Here is a 21,623-nt window from a genome sequence, read left to right as displayed (position 1 = left end):
GTGATGTTCTCCTGTAAGTTTAACAGTAAAATATTTAAGAGTGCTTACAGCCTTTCCAGAAAGTTGCAAAAAGTCATCTTAAAAAGTGATCCTGGCAGCATTAGACCATATAAACCACAGAATATGGTGCTTCCAGAGAAAATGTATAACTAATATAAAACAGATGTGATGCCAGCAGGTCTTTAGATTGTATTTCATATACAGCTTTTTACAATCATGCAGACCTATTTTTGTATTTTCTTTTAATGGAATTATTCCTGATATAAATACAAAGACTTAGTAATAAGTAATAATAGCTATTAGTCCTGATTTTTGTTGTGTATTTTCTGATAAGTGGACAGCCAAGAACATTCTCGCAGAAATTGTCGCCTGGGGGAAGAGGAGGTCTCAGGCTGACCATATGAAAACTGTCAGAGTTTTTATGGTTGTTTCAGTGTGATGACAAGGAAGAGGAAGTAAAATATGGGAGAGAAATATTGCTCTTTCATGGTGAATGCTACTTGTCCTCCTGCTTTCTTTTATTGTACAGAACTTTTGTTTGAGAACCTTTAGGAAGTCTTAGGCAAGTATACACCTCATCTTCCCTTCAGTTGTTCAGATTTAAAATGTCAGCAGCCAACTAGCCTCGGTGTCTGAAGTGTCATCTCCTGACACTAGGTAGTTTCTTGTATATTGATTGTGCTCTTGTTCTTTTATCTTTTAAGTAACTACCCAAATAGTTTGGTTTTGTGGTTAAACAAGCACTCAAACTTTAGCTGTAAAAATGCCTCAAAAAATTGTTTTCAGCATCGTCTAATTCCCAGGGCATGAGTATTTGGTTCCTATAGAAGGAGGTAAAAAAGCCTTTATCTGCTACTCACTTATTCTTCTTACAAAAGATGCAGGAATACTAGCTAGAAAGAATTGTCCATTGCTATTTTGTGTTTTTAATCAAATGAGAAATTTCTTCTCTGTATATTGTCTCATTATAATTACTCATGAAATTAACATCAACTAGGGAGATAACGGTGCCTGCTCCAGATGCAGCGAGCTCTTTTCCGGCAGATGAAGCACCTCCTGTCCCCAAGATGTGTGCTGTGGCCACACAGACCATCGAGTTCCCTCTGCCTGCTGACCCAGCTGGAGGGCTGCCTCCTCCAGCCCTGCATGTGGGAACAGCCCTCGGGCTGCCTCCTGCCCTTGCCAGGTACATCCAAGTCAGCTGTGTTAGAGGTGCAGTCAGAAACTCCAAGGATCATTTAGTTCAAATGCTCCTGCCATAGGCAGGGCCACCTCCCACTAGACCAGATTGCTCAGGATCCCGTCCAGCCTGGAGGTGAACATTTCTGGGGCTGGGGCATCCACAGCTTCTTTGGGCAACGTTTTCTAGTTCCCCACCCATCCCCAGAGTAAAGAATTCTTTCCTAATATCTAGTCTAAATCTCTTCTCTTAGTTTAAAGCCATACAGTTTCATCTGAAACCTTGATGGTGATGCTGTCAAGATAGAGCAGCTTCAAGGTTTCCTGACCCTCATAGTGCTCTGGCAATTTATATAGTAATTATAAATTCAAGTAGCTTTTAGGCAAAAGTTCTAAAAATAGTTTAAAAATTACAGCAGCCTTTTGATGGAGGAGGAAAAGCCAGAGTCATGGGCAGGAGGTTCAGTTGGGTTTTGTTGGCAGAAGTTGGTGTTATGAGGAGAATATAGTCACCCTTGCTACAAAATATGTGTTTTTAAATTGTCCAGTAACCCAAAATTTTTAGAGGAGAATGCAAGCTTTAACTTGTGTAGTGATGGGACAACCAGAATATAGATCTTTACCAACAGAGAGAGAAAGTGCTTCCCTCAGTAATTAACACTACAGGATACCTGCAAAAAACATACCTGTTTTGTTTACCTTATGGGTAAGGATGGCTTATAGAAAAAAGTTTAAATGAACTTCAGAGCTTTAGTTAGTATTGCCAGAGGTGAAATAAGTGTTTGATTAATGATTTCTCTTCTCTTGCTGCTTTTGGGCAGGCGTGAAGCATCTCTGCTTACTTGTGAAACAAATCCTTTCAATAAAATCTCAAGTTTTCAGTCTAAATCATCTGTAAGTCATACAAGGTAAATATTTTAAGGTACATCTACAGCAGATTTCTAGGTGTAAGTAAGGTATTCAGGCAGTGTTTTTGCATTTAAATTTGGAAAGTGGTATATGGCTGTGTGGGTATTTGGAGTGTTTTGTCCATCTTGGTAGTAATTTAAAAAATACACAGCAATTTGGTGGATAATCTTGAAATTTTAAACACAAGTTAAGAACACAATTAGAAGAACACAAGTTAGAAATTGTAGGAGTTATTTTGGAAGTAGTCTGGGTTTTTCACTTTTTTTTTCTTTTTTGTCTGTTCAAGTTAATTTCTACCAGTAAAATAAGTAGAGAAAATAAAAAGGGGTTTACATGATGAATTTGTCAAGGTTGCTAAAAGTGGACCTGGAGAAGTTACATCACCAAATACTCTGTTTTTCTATGTTTACCATTTATTATCAAAAAGAAGACAAGGGTAAATGGTCTTCAGGGGTAATTCTGTCCACTTCATGGAGACTTAAATAGATCCATGTGGAGAATTCTGATCCCTGGTTCAGTGCAAATGACCCAGGTGTGTGAGGCAGAGTCTATGATGAGGAATTCGAAGGCTGACAGATGCTAAATGCTCACTTGATTAGAGGAAAGTTTTATTTGTGGGTGAAATCAAAATTGCTGTTTCCTATATTAGTATTCAAGTCACTTACACGTTGCCTGATGTCTCTGTGAGATGGAAACTTCCATAACTTTCCAGTGGTTAATGTGGTTTGGTGTTGTACTGTATCTCTGCCAATCTTTCCTACTTTGTGTTTTCTCCTGCCTTGGCTCAAAGCATCTGCGCTGCAAAAGTAATGCTGGAAGATCCTTCGGGAAATCTGCCAATCCTTGGACCCTCTCCTCCTCCAGTTCTTTCTCCTTTTGAGCAGAGATCAAAAATTAAGAGCATGGCTGCTGCTGCAGTGTCTGCTGCTATTGCTGTCCGGGCCAGGTAGATATCAGCTTCAAAAGGAATGTTTTATAGGTTGGTTTAAGGAGGTTCCAGTTCACACAAGAATAATTGGTCCCTGTCAGGGTTGTGAAATCAATTGGCTCTTTCACAATAGGGGCCAAGTCATTAGAATATGTCCAAAGCTTATATGCCCTATTTATAGCTTAGCTGTTCTGAACCTTGGTGAGTAATTCTACCATTCTGTTCCTCATGATACCTGTTTTACAGTTCAGTTAGTAAATTAACTGTAAATAGCATTTGTGTTACTTGAGTGACAAAGAATAATCTGTAACTTTGAGGAACTTTTGAAAGCAAGCTTGAAAACAATAGCTTGCCAAGTTCCATCTAAATCTTTACTGTATTTCTTTTTACAAAGGCTTGCTTAGAGCAAACATTTTGAGAAGTTTCTCAATCATTCGTTCATATCAGTAAAATATTTTTAATAGGCAATAATATCCATATTTGTGTAATTCTAAATTGCATAGATGTCCTAAATTATGTTCATTAGAAAGCATACACAAAATCAGAAAACTGAAACAGATGAAAAAATTTTCTCATTACTTTTTATTTTACTTTATTCAAAAATATATGAAAAACATGCTTCTCACACCTTAGGGGAGGCACAAGACAACCCACTGAGTTGTGCAGCCTCTACTTTGCAGGCTGCCTGTTTAGACATAATTCCTGCATCAGTTGTCCTGGGTTCAGTTTCTCCAATAAGACTTTTCGTAAGGGATTTTGGGTTGTCAGTTGTCCCAGCCATCCTGAAGTTTGTGTGGTCACCTTGTTTGTTTATGGGGTCTTTTTACACACTTGCTAGACTCCATGAGCCTAGTGCCTACCGCTCGCTGCTGGATGCCCTGCTCATCACACCCGTCGCTAAGCCTCCTCTGCAGGCCACCGCACCCTCCAGGAAGTCCACAAGCGCTCTGGAGTTGCCAAAGAGCCAGAGGTATTGTCCAGGTGTGGTGTGTGGTTGGCACTTAGGACTCACAGGGAACTGGCTGCTCCTTCAAAGCACATTTCTGTTGTCCGCATGCTTGTGCCTGTCCTGGTTTTTGACATGAGGTCACCAGCTCCCCAACCCTGCTGGTTTCATCTTTTTACACAGCTAATGTGCACCCTGGGCCTGCTGATGGTGTTTGTGCGAGTCCACCATACTAAAGTTTCCTTTCCTCACTGGCTTCAATATGCCCTCTGATATGCATGGTGGTGCTTGTGTTGTGTTGTGAGCCTCTGAGGGAGGCAGTGTCCCTCTACAGAGGTGTCTGGAGAAGAAACAAGAGATTCTGGCTTGAAACTTGTGTGTGGGTGAATTATTTGCCATAGTTCCTTGAGCAACTAAGCGTCACGTTAGGCTATTTTTTTAAAGCTCACTTTGAATGTATAAAATCAAATAACTGGCATGCAGGCCAGAAAATGACTGTTTTAAAAATTATTTGCTGTCTAGGCCCTTTGTTCCAGCGCTGATTCTGTTCAGTGCACAGGACTGTTTGTTCTCCTTTCCTGACCGCAGCGATGTTAACGCTTGCTTCAGCGGAAAGTTGCTTTTATGACTTCAGCTGCACAGGCAGGAGTCTGCTTGGTTATTTTACAGGGCAGTGTGTAGTAAATTGTGCTAAGGAAGAAATAATCTGTGGGTATTTTTGTACCCATTTCTTTATATTCTTTATATTTCTTGTACAATTCTTTACATTTTCACAAGTGTTAGGCCCTTCTAGGGGTAAGGCCCAATTTTAAGTAGAGCTGAGATCCACTTGATGTAGAAACTTGTGTTGAGTAACAAGTATTAGTTCTTTTTCTTCTGTTTTGTGGCTTCCAAGGTGACCTCAATCTCTAGAGAAGGCTAAAGTAGTCTTAACCTCAGGGAGGGGAAATAGTGGTTTATAAGACAACAAACCACTTTTATTTGTATGAAAATTTCAAACTTGTAGCATATCCACTTTAAAAAGATAAAAAAGGAACATTAACAGAATTGTGGTGATACAATACAACTTAAAATATCAATTTTATATTTGCCACTGAATGATCTTACTAGAAAACTTTTATGTACACATTGAAAGAGAAAATCTCTTGAGGAGTTCTGATATGTGTCTGTGCACTACAGGTGAAGCCCAGGCCATGCCATCACCAAGACTATTCTTTAGCTGTGGTGTTTGTTTGGTGATACTTCAGTAGAGTGAAAATAAATTCTCTGACTTCCCTTTTCTATTTTTCCTTCACTCACTAACATGCATTGTTTATGGCAAATGAAGGTAGATTATTGGATTATTTCATTAATGCAAACTTTCTTCTTCCTGAATCTGTAACTGGCTTTCTGTTTGTCCGTTGTTTGTTCACTCTGAGTGGAAACTCTCCTGGTGTTGAAGATTTATTTTTGGAGATGCTGTCAGTGTTGGGATTCCCAAAGTGTCTCTATTCAGTTGCTGTCCCTTACAAGTACATGGGGCTGTGTGTTGGAAAAGGCAGGGAACAGTGGAGAACTGGTTTCATTCTTCCACAGCTGAAGTCCAGTTTTGGAGGGGCTTCATCTGTTTTTCTCTTCCAACTGATACAGGTAGAAAGAGATTTGCCTTTCCAGGGAGCCAGAAGGTACACTGGGAGTACAGAGACCATATAAGCCTGCCCAAAAGACCATATCAGTGTGGATATATCAAGATTCATGCTGAATGGCTTGAAATAAATATCCATGGATTTTTGGGGGGTTTTAAAAGCAACCTTTAAACTTGTAAAAAATGAATTTTCTCTTAAGCCATTGCAATAGCCAGGTTATCCTGGTTATTCAGGTTACTGCTACAAGGCTGTAGCATAAGGTGGTAAAGGAAGTATATGATTTTCAGGCTGTTAGTGACATCCTAAAAAGGATATGACCTAAAATTTGTGACATGTGATGTAGCAGTACAGCTAGTCTGAGAACTCTCTGCATAAAACTGCATTTTAAAAAGGATTTTTTCCAGTAATACCCAGTGTTGCCCTGAAGATAGCATACAACAAATGAGGGTAATGATTTCTGGTTTCCATATTATCATCCTTAGTCCTGAGGAGGGAGAGGTTACCAGTAGATGGAGCTGAAGAAATTAAGCTGTGTGATGTCTTGGCCTGTTAAATAAAGGACCATAGCCTTTGCTTATATGGCTTGAGGAAAAGGAGATGTAAGAAGATAAATGTAATGTGAGTAACTACATATCATTATTGAATTTCAACAAAGATCAAGCAAAAGAAATCAATTATGTCAGAAAAAAAAAATTGACAGAAATGTATCCATTGACTGTGAAACTAGGTAGTAAAATGTCTTTGCATTACAATCCATCTAGTGACATGATATGTAAACAAATGTAATGCTGAAAAGTTGTTTTAAATGTCAACTCACTTCATCCCACAATAAAATAGTTGATAAGAAAGGAGAGTTGAAATCTTATGTCCCATAACTAAAGAGACAAGTGTACAACAGAATGCAGTACCAAGGTAGCTTAGGCTTCTTTACATTGTCTCTGAGGACAAACTCAGGAAGGTTGTGGCTGTAATAAAAGCAGGGTGTTGATTCTGTTCTGCAGTAAGGTTCCTCCAGAAATATTTCCCTTTTATCCCTCTCACTTCACTGTCTCTGCTCCAAAAAGCTGGCTGTGTTAAATTGCACTGTACTGGGTAGCTGCCAGAATACTTGACCTTTTTCTGACTTAGTAACTGGCCTGAAGTTGTGGTGAACATCTACATGTTTTCTTCCCCACCAGACTCCTCTGTAATGGGTTTTTTAGGGGTGTATAACAGCAATGCAATCTCCTACTAAGCTAAGTGTTTCATCCTAATGGCAACAGGGATAGCCTTGAGTTTATGGGGCTTGTGTGTTTTTTAACAAACTACACATATGCAGCACAGGAAATGATGTATTTAATAACTTGCATGACCAAGAATTGGAGCTCTGCCTTAAAATTAAATCTCAAGGTAGAAACACTGTGAAATTTTGGGAAACACTTGCAAGAATGGGTGTTGACAGCCCTTTTGTTATTGGCATGGCTTTTGGTTTATCTTCCTGATACTATACTACATTCAGTTCCTTTAAAGAAATAGTAGTCTTGCCTTTTGAGGTGGACACTGGTGTTACCTCTGTGAGAATACTTACTCTGAAAGGTGCTTTGAGTTATTTCTGTGTATAGAGCACTGCTTACAGAGGGGTTACATACTCCCTCCCTGTAATTTGATACAGAAATATCTCCACCCAGATGACTTTCTCTGCTCTTTCTTTCTATTACTTTGGTTTGCTTTTCTTCTCTCTCACAAGGTACTGGAGCACTGTTAGGTTAAGACGAACTGTAAACACTGACTGACACCGTGGGCTTGTAGTAGGGGTGGGAACAAGGTCAGCACTCAGTACTTCTTGTCTTCTGTTTCTCTATTGTTACACCAGAAAACCCTTGCAAAAAGCCATTTGTATTTCCCTTGTTCATGGAGTTCTGTCATCATTGTCATACCTACTTTTTTCTGGTTTCCTATATATATATTTTTAGCTATTGTGTACTTTGATACTGGACAAAATATAGCACATGATTGGTATGACAAACAATTGAGACCTGAGATCCAAGTCACAGAATTCTTGGCTATCTGGAGAAAGCATTTACAAACTGTCCCTTAGCTACTACGTGACCTGTTTTGTCAGCAGATTTCCTCACACTGCAGTGGATTTGTTCCAACAACTTCCACAGTTGTTCTGGACAACAGAACAAGTTAGTTTAACAAGCTACTTAAGCTATCACTTATAGCCACAGAACTATTAGTAAAATACTGGTGTACCAGACTGAGCTTAGGGCCCAACTGATAATTTTTACAGATGGATAGCCAGTATCTTGGGCTTGCATGAGGAGAAAGTCCAGCCATATCCCTTGAACCTGCTCGGGAAAGTCCAATTGACTTGGCCCTTGTTATCACTTTTGTGCTGAGAAGTTACATGGCAGCAAGCTCAATTCCTTTTAAGTTCTTTAGTAGGTGTCCCTTTGGCTGATAGCAACATCTCCATTATTAGCTTCCCTAAAGTTTGTGTGAAGAAATTCAGCAGCACAGCATTGTGTAGGAGTTGCCATGGAAGGATGAAGGAGATTTAGGCATCTATATGTTTTTCTTCTCTGGTTGGTTTGGTTGGTTGTTTTCTTGGGGGTTGGTTGGGTTTGTTTGTTTGTGAGTTAGCTTGTTTTTTGTTCTGGTGAGGGTTCTTTTTGTTTGTTTCTTTGGGGGTTTTTGTTTCATTTTTGTGGGTTTGGGGTTTTTGAGGGAGGGAGGAGCATCAAAACCTCTAAATACATTCAGAACATTTTTCCAGTGCAAATTTCTTAAAACGCCTCTGAAATGTGTTCAGCCTGGTCTCTGAAAAACAGATGCTTATATCATGTGTGACTTGGACCCACTTCTTCCCTCAGAGGAGGAGGAATTACTACTTGCTTTTTCTAGGGATTTTTCCCCAGTTTCCAGTTTCCAACAGTGCTTTTGTTGACCAGGAGACAGGGTCTGAGGAGCCTTTTGTGGGCTCTGAATAAAGTTTGCATTGGCACTGGAGCTGTGTGTGTCCCCCCAAGCCTCTTGACTGGCTCCCCAGAAATTTGTTTGTTTTCCATACACACACTTTGATAAAATAAGGCTGCACTGTGTAGTAGGAGCTGTTCTCCATGGAATTTCAGGCATGTCTGTTAAGTATAAGCTAGCATATGTAAAAAATAGAGAGGTGTCTTTGGCTTGCTTCTTTGCCAGACATTTTTCTTGGGCTGTTTTTGCAATCTGTTTCCCTTGCAACACACTTCCAGAATTATTTTGATTAATATTCCCATAGCTTATTAATCAAACTTCTCATGGGTTTTCAGGGCACAAGACTGAATCTGACAGACTCACGTTTCACCGTTCCTTCATTCTCGCAGTGTTAAAATCCCTTGCCCAAAGGTTGACAGCAGAGCATTCACAGCTTGCAGGAAATGTTGGCTTGCAGGGATGAGCCTCTTGGTTGCATTTGTTTTCATCATGGAAAAAATTGGTATTTGCTGTAAGTATTCATCAGGTGGAGAAGGAGTAGTTTAGAAGCTATGGAACAGAGTTAAAATGTTAATGCTAGAGTCAGAAGGTAGGTGTGTCATTAGTAATAGTACAAGTGTTCTGAGATTAAAATGTTCTTGACCTGAAGCTGACCTATGAGTGTCAGCTGGGAAGTCTGAGAAATACTCACACAGGACTTGGTAAATACATAAGGTTTATCATTCCTCCCTCAGCTTCCCAGTGATGACACTGAAAAGCAGGTGGGAGCTCTCTTCCATAATGTATTTTCTTAAATTTCAGTATATTTTTTTGTCTCTTCAAATCCTGTATTTTCTAGATGGTGAAACTTGGGTCATCATTGTACAATACCCTAGTGAGTTGCAAAATAGTAGTGGGGATAATTGTGGCCATTGTACAGCCATTTGTAGAAGATAACTGTGTTTCTGGAAAGGTCCATCACTATATTCGTAAAGCTGGATAACAGTAACTAGAGTTTGAGTGTTTCTCAGTGTAGAAAAACATGAAGTGTTGAGGAACTAACTTCGCAGTATGAATTTGAAGTTTGGCGTTTAAAAGGTTGAACTTCTTATGAGGGAGACACTGCTGGGGGTGCAGTGCATCTTTGAAAGTGAGACAAAAATGGATCAGTCCTTCTGCAGACAACACTGCATGTGCACTCACAGCCAGCTGATTGGAGGCTGTAATTCCAGAAAAATGCTGCATTATTTCATGCAGCCTGCCATAGGTGGGCAATATCACACAGTTGTGACTTTCCCAGCTGCAGTAACAGCCTGCCTGTTAAATTAACAGGCTGTGCTTGTGGCTTGAGTTTATTCAATTTTTGCTTTAAAGAATCAGACATGCAATACAAAGGGTGTCCAAGTTCTATCAGAAATTTTGCCCTGAGACCAGCAACATCCTCTTGCTCAGAGTGATGGCTTCAGGATTTTCCCTTGGGAAGCTTCTTGCTTGAGTCTCCTGGCACGTAAACTTCCAGAGATGATGAAAAAAAATCAGAGGTAGCTTATACCTGGGTTTATAATTGTTTTTTAGTTTGGGATCTTTAGGATTTCACCTAATTTCTAAATGAAAGCCTGAGTGTCTCCAACATTCTGTTGCTTCAGGAACTGGCATGCCATGTCATTTACAAGCCTCAAAATTCCACCACAAAAATGGCAGTGGTAGTTTCTAGTCAGCATTGCAATGAGCCTTGTGGGCATCCATCAGAGTCTGCTTCCTTGCCATCTTTTCCCTGGAGGACCTTTTCTGCTTGTCTGGAATCCATTTTTACTTGTCAAGTACTCTCTGCTGTAAAAGACAGCTGCTGAGTCAGCAGGATTTTCTTATTTCTGACTGATGATTTGTATTATTTATGACTTATATGTTCCAGACAAAGGCAGTAAAGAGGTGCTAGACTTGAAAAATTATTTGACCAGCAGTAATGAGCCTCTTGGATGGAGAAGGAGGAAACTTTCTTTTTTTAGCACCAACAGTGTTAACAAGAAATTCTTAAAGTTACAGTGGGGCTCTGGCCTGGAGTGGTTTTGATGGGCTACATGTCAAATATATTCAACAGTACAGAAGGATGTTTCTGTAACAATGAAGTTGCAGACATGCACTTTTTTCATTGTGGAAGCCAATCCTAAACTACCTTGTCATTTTCAACCACTGCTGCTACTTCACATCAGAGGGTACTTACCTATCCTTTTTCTTTCAGTCTGCATTAGCACTTTTATGCCCTGTATCTCCACTGCCTTAAAATCTGCCTGTAATAAAGACTCGGAACATGAGTCTCAAAGGAATCTGACATGTACTCCATTTGAGCTATACAAATGTCTTTAATATCTTTTCAACATTTGAAGATAATGGAATGCAAGGTCTCACTTTGTGCTTCACTGGGCTTGTGCCCACAGCAAATCCACCAGTGCCAGTTCAGCACAGATACTGCTGTTACCAAAAGCCTGCAATTGCCATAGCTGCTACTCATTAAACTGAGCATTCAGATTTATTCTCCAAACTGTGAATAACTTTTTTGTCCCTTACTCAGAAGAAGATTGTAAATGCATGATTTTTTTACCCTGTAAACCTAGAGACAACAAAAAAATTTAAAAAAAATGAAGGTTATGAACAGTGTTTTGGTCTCATGGTGTGTTCAAGTGGTTGCATGTCATATGGGCAAGGCAGTACTGTGCATGTGCAACACTTGTAATGTAAAAATAGCTCATGGATTTTTTACTTTACGAACTTGGCACAACCTGTAATTCTGGGAATGACCCTGGTGAAAATACGCATGGTGCACATGTGCTGTAAATTTGTTTTTCTTCAATAGAGGAAAGAATACAAGGCTTCTAGTGCCGTATATTCTTTTTAGGGGCTTAACCATTTCTTATCAATGTGTTTCCAAATTGTGCAAAATATGTTTTCGGAATGGTATTTTATGTATGTATGTTCTTTTCCTGGTTGTGGTGTACTTTTGTTTTGCAAATGACTTTCATTAGTAATTACTCCTCTACTTTGAATATTTTAAATAAAAATATTTATTTTCAGCTTCCCAAAGGCAAGTGAGAAATGGAAGATTTTCTTGCTAGCAATGTAATTAGTGGCTACTTGCACTCCAGGTGAATTGTGATTAAGTTCGGTTTTCATCATGTGTGTTTTTAAAGAGCTAAAAGAGTTCTGCCAACCCTTAAAATATAAAAGCAGCTGTAAAGTGCTCTAAAGAGGTAATATAAAATATTGTGCATGTTGTTTAATGACTAAAGAAACCTACAACTATTTTAAAATTAAAATTGTGAAGGGGTTTAGTTGACTGTAGTGACTTTTGGCAGACCTTACTCAAATGTCCAGTTCTTAGAAAGCAGCTTTAGTGTACTGTAACTACCACAGCATTGTTGGTGATGACAGACCAGTGGGTGCTGCATTGTTGGATGGGGGGTGAAGGGAATCTCACTCCACATCTCCATTTCACAAATTCTCCTGTTCTAGCAAGAAGCATTTATTTACTTTTGCCTCATTTCTGAACAGTGATTCCCTGGAAGCTGCCCAGCCTGCCCCAGTGAGGAGCGTCCCTTCCTGCCAGGACAATGTGGATGTGAGACCTGCTCCTGCCAACACCACACCTGCTGCAGTCCTCAAGCCAACGGCACCCCTGGGTTCTGCCAAGGGCTGGCAGCCTCCAAACCAAGCAGGTAACTTCCAGAGAGGCTTTTTCTTGTTCACCTCAAGACCTTTGGGTGGCTCAGGAAAACAAATTTAACCTTGGGTGTAAAAACAACGGCTTCAAATGGCTGTTTGTGGGTTTCGAGTACAGGCCAGTTTGCATGGCAAAGAGAAGAAAAACCAATTTAGCTATTTTAGTAAACAGGTAGCTCTTTGTAAGTAGCCTCACAGATGCAATTGGTTTCACAAACAGGCAAAATCAGTTGCCCCACACCTCTATTAAAAGCATTCATACCAATCAATTATATGTATATACACCCCACAGTTTCAGCTTGGTGCTTCCCATGTGACTGTAGATTCAAGTATATTCCATGCTATTTCAGGTAGGAATATCGACATGTGTTGACATTATCCATATACATGTGTTTTCCAAATGATCTTTTCCAAAGTACTAATTAATTAAAAAAAAAAAAAGATAGAAAAGGCTGAAGCATTAGAGTGTTTATGCATTTGACAACTGTAGTTTTTATTTGAGCAGGGTGCCAGATAATTACATATGTTTGGTTACAGAGATTTGTGTAAAAGTTCTTGCAAGGAGAATTCACATAGCTACTACCTCTAACCCTTTGAACCCACACCAGAATGTTTTCTATCTGGAAAGTATTCTGTTTTCTTTGAGCACTCCTATGTTACTAGATAATACAGATATGTTTATATGTGTAACTGTGTACTTAGGTTTTCATAGTATTGCATGCAGTAGTTACTCGGGGTAATTTTTTAAGCTGAATCAGTCTTTGGTGCTGAATTAAACTCATGTAGTAATTTCAAAGGATCTGGGAAATCTCTATTATTAATTAAGCTTTAATTTCAGCTTTTTCTTGTTAATATGAGATGAATAGTCTTGATTCTTTTCCTGACAGAATCAATTATGCTAAATAGCTCTATCTGTTAATTTGTTTTTATTCTATGTAAGGGTTTTCCCTCTTTAGAAGTATATAGTCCCAAAATGGAACTATTGAAGCCCTGACATAAAATAAAGAAGAAAAATATGGTGTTAATGCTGCATGTTTTATAATGGCTTTGGCACTTTTGGTTGAATGACTGCTGTGGTTGGTAGCAAGTTGATGTGTATTGACTGGGCTGTGCAGTTCTGTAGGAAGCCTCAAGATGGCAATGCACTGTCATTGCTGTACTTTCCTGGCAAATACTGAGTCTACTAATGAGGACAAGGTAAATTCTTCCTAAAATTTAGATCAGTTTAATTCTAGCATTGTTTTACTTCTCTGAGTTAGCTAGCATTAGAAGGGGGGGAAAAAACTCAAAAGGAACAGTAACAATAGAAGTCCCAACACTTTTTAAAGTTAGGTTTTCTGGTAGCATGTGTGCTTAAGGCAAACTTTCGTGAGAATGTCATAAACCTGAATTTTTCTAAGTGACTGCTTGTGCTTCACGTTTGATATAGCTTTATGTCTCACCAAGTGATGAATTATTTCACTTGCTTAGAAACCACCCATCAGTTTGGGGTTTCTGTAGTACCACACTCATTTTTAATATGTTGGTAGCTTGGTATGTTTAGTGTGTTTAATGTTTCACTGCTAAATCGTACTAGTGTACTCTGTTGTTAATAGGAGTCAAATGTTTGAAATAGCCTTTTTTTGGTTTTTTAAGATGTTCATGAAGGAGAAAGATTTAAAGAGATTAATTAAACTACACTTGATTCTGTAGTACTCTGAAAATCTATGCCTATGCTCTTGTGTAATGTGAAAATCTCTTTTTTTACATCAGAGATATTGAGTAGGCAGGTGAGGGGGAAAGCCAGGAGGAGAATTTTTGATTGCTATATTCCAGAACAGCTTAAAGAAAGCTTAGAAAGGTCATACTGCCAGAGAAGCTGGTGGACAGAAATGGTCATTAGGGTATCAGCTTTGTGCTCCCTTGATGAAGGGTTCTGAGATGCACAGCTTAAGTTGCAAAGAAGCAAAGCTGTTACCTCTCCCCAAAAATGTTGGGGGAGCCAGAAATAAAAGCTGTAGGAGAGAGAGGCATTGAAGACTCAGAGTTCCTTAAAACTGGAAAGTACAGGGAAGATAATACAGCAGTGTGAATGTCAACTGCCCAGGAATTAACAGGATGGGAGGAGGTACCATGTCCCAGGTGCCAGAGGAGCTTCAGTTAACATTTGCATCTTAGGAACACAAAGAGTCACCCATTGCCATGGGAAGCCAGTCTGTGCATGCCCCCTGTAGGTGGAACAGCCGTCGGAGAGGTCAAACTGTTTCAATTATTGAATGTTTTGATAAAATTAATCAGATGTTGAAGAAAAAGAAAGAAAAGTGTTTCAGAGAATGCTTGGACTTCAGTTCTGCTGCTTGTTTGCAGTCTGTGAGCATAAAGTTTTCCTTAAAGTAAAATTGCCAGTGCTTCACAGGCCAAACAAAATTTGGTTTCATAGGCCGTAGGCCTGTCAAAGTTTTAGACCAAAAAACCCTTTGATTTCATAGCTGAAGTCTAGCTTAGGAAATAATTAGAAGGAAGATAGAGTCTTATGTAAATGTATAGCAGTATGATATTAATAGCAGAAGTTTATTGGGACCACAGTTTTGTAGCTCTAGTACCAATCACCCTTCTTATGAATATTGTTTCTAACACCAAGATGTTTCCAAATCAAAACAGGCATGTCATAGGATTTTGTTTGTGCCTGGGGAAGACCTAAGATGCTGACTGATGGTGTGGCATGAAGATTAGCAGTGATTTTATTAAGTTGTCTGACTATAGAGGTCATTTGGGTAGACATGAATAGACAGGATCTTTTCAATTATTAGCTGGAATCTCTTTCTTGTATAGGCCAGACAGAGAATACCTGTTTTTTTTAAGAAAAAAAAAAAGTATTATGCCTTTTTTTTTTCAGCTTCAGTTGATTATGTTGATTATTGTTAGCTTTTTTTTTTTTTTTTTTTTCTTTTGAGATTGTGCAGAGATGCCTGAAGGTGTCAGAGAGATTATTTTGTTGTAGGTGACATATGAGCTATTTCATGACCTGGGAACAAGATGCTCCAAGTTGAATGGCTGAGATAGTGAACCTGGAGATGCTTCAGGGATTGGGTTTCTCTCGACAGAATTCAGTCATGATCCACAGGGATCTCACAATGATAACACATTTAGGCCTGAATTATCCTCACTGGCTGTGGGGGCCATTCATGGAGTAGCCATGAATGCTATTATGATAGTGGCCCAGTGTGCTGGTAACAGAGATTTTAGTCCTTTTCGGAACAAATCCTAATAGTACAGGATTCCTCAGTGGTTTGCTAGAGGAAGTGAGGGGTGGCTGCCTCATGCTTTCTTTCAAGGCGTGGCTAAGAAGCTCAGTAATCTTCAGTCTTTTTTCTATTGTTGAAACAAGTGAAAACACACCATTACCGTGTGTTATGTGTACAGACACACAGGCAGAAGATTTTTACAAGATAGTATTAAATTCAAAGAATGAAATAACCCAGAGCATCCTGGCTACATTGCAGTGAGCTCTTTTACCATTTGATAACTAACTATGACTCTACACTTAGGTAGCATTGCTCACCCCCAAGGAACCCCAAGGCATTTTCTATCCTGGGCAAGGACACAGAGCATGGCTTTCATGTTATGGCTTTTCCATGACACAGGAATGGCTTTCATTCGCCACTGCCATGCAGCCACCTCGTGGCCGAGAGATGACAGCTGCTTGTCAGCATGCTGTAACATTCCATGGCAACTTGAAAGGAAGTGAGTAGCACCGTGGCGAATTGAAACTGCCAGGACAGTTCCAGAAGGTGTAATTGCCTGGTAGGCGCAGCTCCACCAACTGGAGTCAGTCCAGGAGCCAAACGGTTCTCACAGAGAGCATAGCAGGATCTGTGATGGTCAGAAGTGGTCAGGACTTCCGATGTTACATTTCTCATGTGAAATTGCTTTCTCTTTCCTGGCATCTTTCGGACGCTGTTGCTGAGGGGTGAGCTGCTGATGCATGGGGACCGTAGGGGTGTCTGCCAGGCACAGCACTGCCAGCTCCACAGCCTGCCCTCCAGTACAGGAGCTGGGCAGGCAGCATGCAGCTTGCTTGCTGGGGTCCTGTGGGATGGCAGGGGCCTGTGGGGAGCTGTTACAGCTGGTGGCCAGAAAGGCTGCTTTGCTTCTTGGAAAGGAGAGTTTCACTGCAGTCAATGCCCTTTGTTCCCCCTAGGGTTTGCAGCTGAGTTAGAGTGGGATAGGGAGGGTTTGTAGTAGATGCACTCAAAGCTTGTGTTTTAAGTGACCCTTTACTCAGATGTGCTAGTTTCTTTATTCCCAGGGTCTCTCTCAGCCTGGTATCACTGGGATATATAATCCCCTTCCAGCAGAGCTGCTAGGGAATGTCAGCATATTTTGCAATATGCACAACTGTCAATTGCCTATTCCTGAGCAAGCACATGTGTTAAGCACATGATTCCTTCAGCAGAGGGAATACACTTAGAAACTAGCTGCGAGCACATAAAAAGTACTCCCCAGACAACTCTGTTTTAAAAATTCTTCTATTTCCTTGAAGTTGTTTTAATGCACTTGGTAGCCTTGAATTTACCTCCTCTAGCTTTCTTGCTGCATTTTATTTTTTATATCCCATTCCCTCAATAATGTTAAAATTTTAAAAGCAAAAATAAATGCAAGCCTGTTCCTACATGTGACTGGTCATGGTGCTCTACTGGCAGTTTAAGTCTTTGTTTCCCTCCTTGCTACTTGTTCTGCTACTTATTTATGTAGAAAGTGGGATAAAAATGCAGACTATATTAAATTGTGGAATTTGGCCATCAGGGCAAACAGTATGGAGCTGTGGAAGGCACTGAGATACATTGTGCTATCACAAAATGCTTGTACTGCCAATAAGTCCTTATGGAATTAAGTACCACAAAGGGATGGACTGCAGCACTTTTTGTCCTTGTCATTTTTCTTTTTCTGTGTTTCATTTGTAATTGCTCCAGCCCCTGTATCAACTCTTGATTTTATAGGCTATACAGGGCTGGGTGAGTTAAGTTGATAGCTTAGGGAATACTTCTGCATGGAAAAATCAACCAAACTATTGTCACCATCACCATGTTCATAAAGTTCTGAAATTTTGTTTTTAGGACCCTCTCATATTAATTTGTTTCCTTTGTGGAACAGAAATTTAAAGGCAAGGACTAATTATAGGAGTTCAAGGAGCTACTTGCCTCTTGAGGACTGTGGTCTGAATATGGGGAAAAAACAGGATTAACACTGCTAAGTTATTAAGACATATTCTTGCATTTTTGGTAAGGCCTCTGTTAAAAGTAGGTCCCAAAATATAAACAGTTCCACTACTTTTCACTGAAAAAGATAGTTGAAGGTTGCTGCTCCATGATGTAGCCACCATTCATGACAGCAGAAAGCCTTCTCCATAAAGGTGTTATGATTGACAGGTCAAAACACAAAGCCTTTCTGATCCTGGTCTGTAATTAATTTTTCATCTAATCTAAATTATATCATCATGTGACAGCAAACCACAAGAGTTTGTTCTTACAAGTTAATTAATGTGAAGTCACTTAGCCAAGCAAAAGCCATTGTGAAACCAGAGTAATTTATAAATGTTAATCTTAACTTGTTGGCAGTATGAAATTGTAACTCCTGTAGAGTGGTGAAAAACTGAGTGTGTTTCTAAAACTTGAATGTTTATTTTTAAGAAGGGGCAGATCATAGTAATGATGCAGAAATGTACCACCTGCTTTTTAGAGACAGAATGGCCTGATATAACTCAATACAAGATCTGCTGAATAGAAACTCGGCTTTTGTGTTACAAACATGACCTTAGATAATTTTCCTGTGTTTTGGTTTTGCCAAATTAGTGTGCTATTGCACCAAGTTGCACACTTAAATGAATTGTTTGTATTAGTTGGACAGATGTGTGTTTCTTTGTGTTCCTTTAAACAGAGATGCAGAGATTTTTTGGCTCTATGAGTATTTCACACACATCAAGTGGGAACATTCACTGACTTCCAAAATTCAATGTTCATTGTCTTTGATTTGTTAAAAAGTAACTTCTTGTCACAGACTGGCTTTCCAGATCAGTTCCTCTCCATTAGCACCAGTTCAGAGCAGTGATGTGTCCTGTTCAGATGCACAAGTGTAGGGCATCCAAGAATTATGCCTAATATTTCATCGGCAAATGAAAAGCCAGTATTCCTCTGGTAAATGCATTCTTATTGGAATTCAGTGTTAAGCATCAGCTTTACAAAACTGACAGGTAATTTACATGAGACTGGACAGACATGCTCTCACGAGTTCAGAACAGGAACTTAAAAGCAAGGGAGACAAAATCTTATCTGCAGAAAGCTACCAAATGGGTTTCTATACTGCCACTGCAGAGAAATGCAACACTATAGTATGGGACTTGGGTTTTTTTTCTTTCTTCTCGAGCCACTTTTTTGATAAAAGCAATGCCAGTTGTGCCAAATTTGTGATGGTATGTGATGTAACAAATCAGAAGGAGACAGGCTGAGCAAGCCAAAACCAGCATACTCATTTTAATTAAGATGCTTTACAGCTAATTTACCCAGAGCCTTTCCAGTTGAAAGCCTGGTTACTGACACAGGAATTGTTCCCTCTGGTTGCAGGGGCTGTGAAATGGGGCCAAGGTGGCACCTGTTTTGATTTTCCACGGGTGCATACCAGCTTTCACCCAGCATTTAAAGACATGATAATGTCCTGTTCTGCCTTTAATCAGCAAAAGGAGTTTAGCTCTGGCTGTGTTTCCAAGACTTCATAAGAAACAAAAGAAACAGCTACGGAACATGGGGGATGAACTTTGCATTTGTTGAGGGGAGTTTTTTTGAGGTTTTGTTTTGTTTTTTTCTCACCTTGTACTTGTCCTGTAGCATTCTGCCCTGAACTGGTGTGATTTTGTGTGGACCTGGGAGTGGATGGGGTGTTACATTCAGCCAGTGCAGTGAGCTGACAGCAGAGCTTTTCAATTGCTTCATCTGGCCATCTGGTTTTGAGGGAAGGAACAGGAAGATTTCTTACACTACAGATATATTAAGAAAAGTCAGAAAATTGGACGTATGAAGCTTTATGTTTTCCATTTATAATACAGTAGTTTGATTGCAGTGTATAAATCACTGAGAACACTAAAATGGAGTTCTGGCACTCCCACTGCTTCAAGTAGCATTGTTATTTATAGATATTACACGAAGGCTGATGTTATGTTTAAGTGAGCGTTAAACAGTTCAGGCTGTTGTATTGTTGCTACGCACCAGAGAACCTCTGTCAAAGTGACTTTGGCACCACTGTGTATCCGCCTTTCTCCCTTTGTCTTCCAAACCTTTCAGCAGTGTTTGCAGTTATCCATGTGCTCAGCGATGGAACAACCTATTGTTAGACTAACAAGGGCAAAGTCACACTGGGATTTTAAAAAAAGAAAAAAAAAAAGGCAGTTCTTTACCCTGCCTAAAAGATGTTAAATATTAAACTAGCCATACCAAGGAGTTTAGTGAAAGCAAACACTGTGGGTTTGCTAAACTTAAATGTAATAAAGTAGAAAGTTAATAGTCAGGTACAGAGTGTTTTTGATTTTAGAAAAAAAACAAAACAGCAATGACAATACATCAGTGTAAATCAACAGTGGTTTAGAATGTTTAATTAAAAAGAGTGAAGGTGAAGTGAAGCCTACAAAACTCAAAAATTTGGCTACAGACATCTTGTCATGACTTGCAGAACCCAAAACCCTCTGGTACTCAGGTCAGAAAAGCTTCTGCCGGAGTATATAATTCTTATAAATTATTTATTTTATTTATTAATTGCATTTTTTTATTTTAATTTTAAATCCTCAGACCACCCACAAAAGTTGTTGTGCTTTGTCCCATTTCAAGCAGAGCTGGCAACAGGAAAATATGGGCTGAGATTGTGTCATCAGGAGGCCAATTTCCCTTCCCATTACTAATAAGTCACCATTTGCAATTAAAAATGTGCTTGCACCTTGACACTACTGGGGCATCTATCTCCCCAGTACTCCTTGAGAACAAAGCTGCTGATTGTATGTGTAAAATATAAAAAGCCAAGTATAAAACACAAACTACAGGAGAGCTCAGACTGGTTGCCAAGAGTTGAGAGGTTTTCACTGAGTTTGGGTGTAAAGATTTGTACCTGGTTTGGCATTCCTCATGTGCCCTGGTAAAATCTCTCATTGCAAGAAAAAAAACCACTTGCATCAGTTTTCTGGGCCTGATGTTTTTAAATCAAATGGCTGTGTTTCAATCTGAAAGATTTCCAAGGGTATAGAGAAGAGAAAGGAAGGGAAGAGAATCCATGAACTCAGATTATCCCCTTCCTCTCTGCAGTAAAATCATCTTGTCCACAGGAGTGTTAAACTTACTGTTGAAGTAGAAAGATATATGGGAAATATCAGTGTTCTATCTAAACAAGAAAACAGGCCTGATGTTTGAAATTCTCTAGCTACAAGAGGAGGAATATTTTGGGAAAAGTACTGACAATTCATATAGATTTAAGTGGGAATTAATATTGGATTTTTTAAAAATGAAAGGCAAACCAAATAAACAAAAATGTCACCACCAACAAAAAAATGGTCTATGGGTTGCTGTGAAAGTAATGAACCTTTGGTGAAATTACTGAAGTGTTAAAGGTATGTTTGTGACCTGTGAAAAGACAGAAGTGGTCAATAAAAGCTATCCTCTGGATGGTAATCAGAAGGAAATGAGGAAAATAAAAGGCTGAGGCAAATCAAGCAGTGAGGAAGGGAGAATGATCTATGGTGAATAAAAAAGAAATAAATCTAGAGAACTGCAGAAGGTTTACAAAGAAACCAGTATATCAAATAAGGTATTTGATATAGGTATAGATATTAGAGTACTTTACTGGTGTATATTCTTTAATAAGAATATGGCTCTGAAGGCAAAGGAAGCAGACTGACTCCTTTTAGAATAAAAATCTGAACTGAAAGAAGCTCGAGTGCACTTCGGAAGAGGAATAGAGGGGAATGAGACTGTGCAAGACCAACAAGGTCTTAATGTGATTACTAGCAAAGAGAGAAAGAGAATCCTTGTGAGAATGCTCTGGGCACAAATTGGGAGCCTGGGCAGGAAGCTTCCTCAACGCTAAATGCCCAGCTTGGATTTGCTCAGGTCACAGCTCTTGCTCGACACATTATTAATTTGTGTGGTTTCTATTATGTTTTGCTTAAAATAGAGTTTTTGTTAAAACATGATGGACTGTCTCCTCTCACTTTTTAGTGCTTTAAATAACTTGGAAATGACTGATCTGACAGCTTTGTAGAGAAGGTTTAAATAGACAAATTCTCCTTCTGGCCAGTAGTAACTTTGAAGTTAGGGTAGTGTTCGGAAAAGCATCATTCATAAAAACAGCAGTAATGAAAGCTGTAATGAGA

At 39.4% G+C, this 21,623-nt stretch overlaps 1 protein-coding gene across 15 annotated transcripts in view; it reads left to right on the top strand.

The window, feature by feature from the left end:
• PDLIM5 (PDZ and LIM domain 5) overlaps positions 1–21,623 on the top strand; it is a 123,840-nt gene that overhangs the window by 83,157 nt on the left and 19,060 nt on the right. For 11 of the 15 annotated variants that reach the window (XM_086888456.1, XM_086888455.1, XM_086888453.1 and 8 more), the window contains 5 exons: positions 998–1,186; positions 2,001–2,087; positions 2,879–3,034; positions 3,855–3,986; positions 12,071–12,234. In XM_086888456.1, coding sequence (XP_086744582.1) covers positions 998–1,186; positions 2,001–2,087; positions 2,879–3,034; positions 3,855–3,986; positions 12,071–12,234 — 728 coding nt within the window. The remainder of the gene's footprint in view (positions 1–997; positions 1,187–2,000; positions 2,088–2,878; positions 3,035–3,854; positions 3,987–12,070; positions 12,235–21,623) is intronic. The other 4 variants (XM_086888457.1, XM_086888459.1, XM_086888458.1 and 1 more) reach the window with 2 other exon arrangements.

This window comes from Cyanistes caeruleus, chromosome 5 (genome assembly GCF_971803275.1).
Source record: "Cyanistes caeruleus chromosome 5, bCyaCae1.hap1.1, whole genome shotgun sequence".
NCBI lineage: Eukaryota > Metazoa > Chordata > Aves > Passeriformes > Paridae > Cyanistes > Cyanistes caeruleus.
Note: the sequence above shows the minus strand (reverse complement) of the source record. Positions and strands in the feature narration are given on the sequence as shown.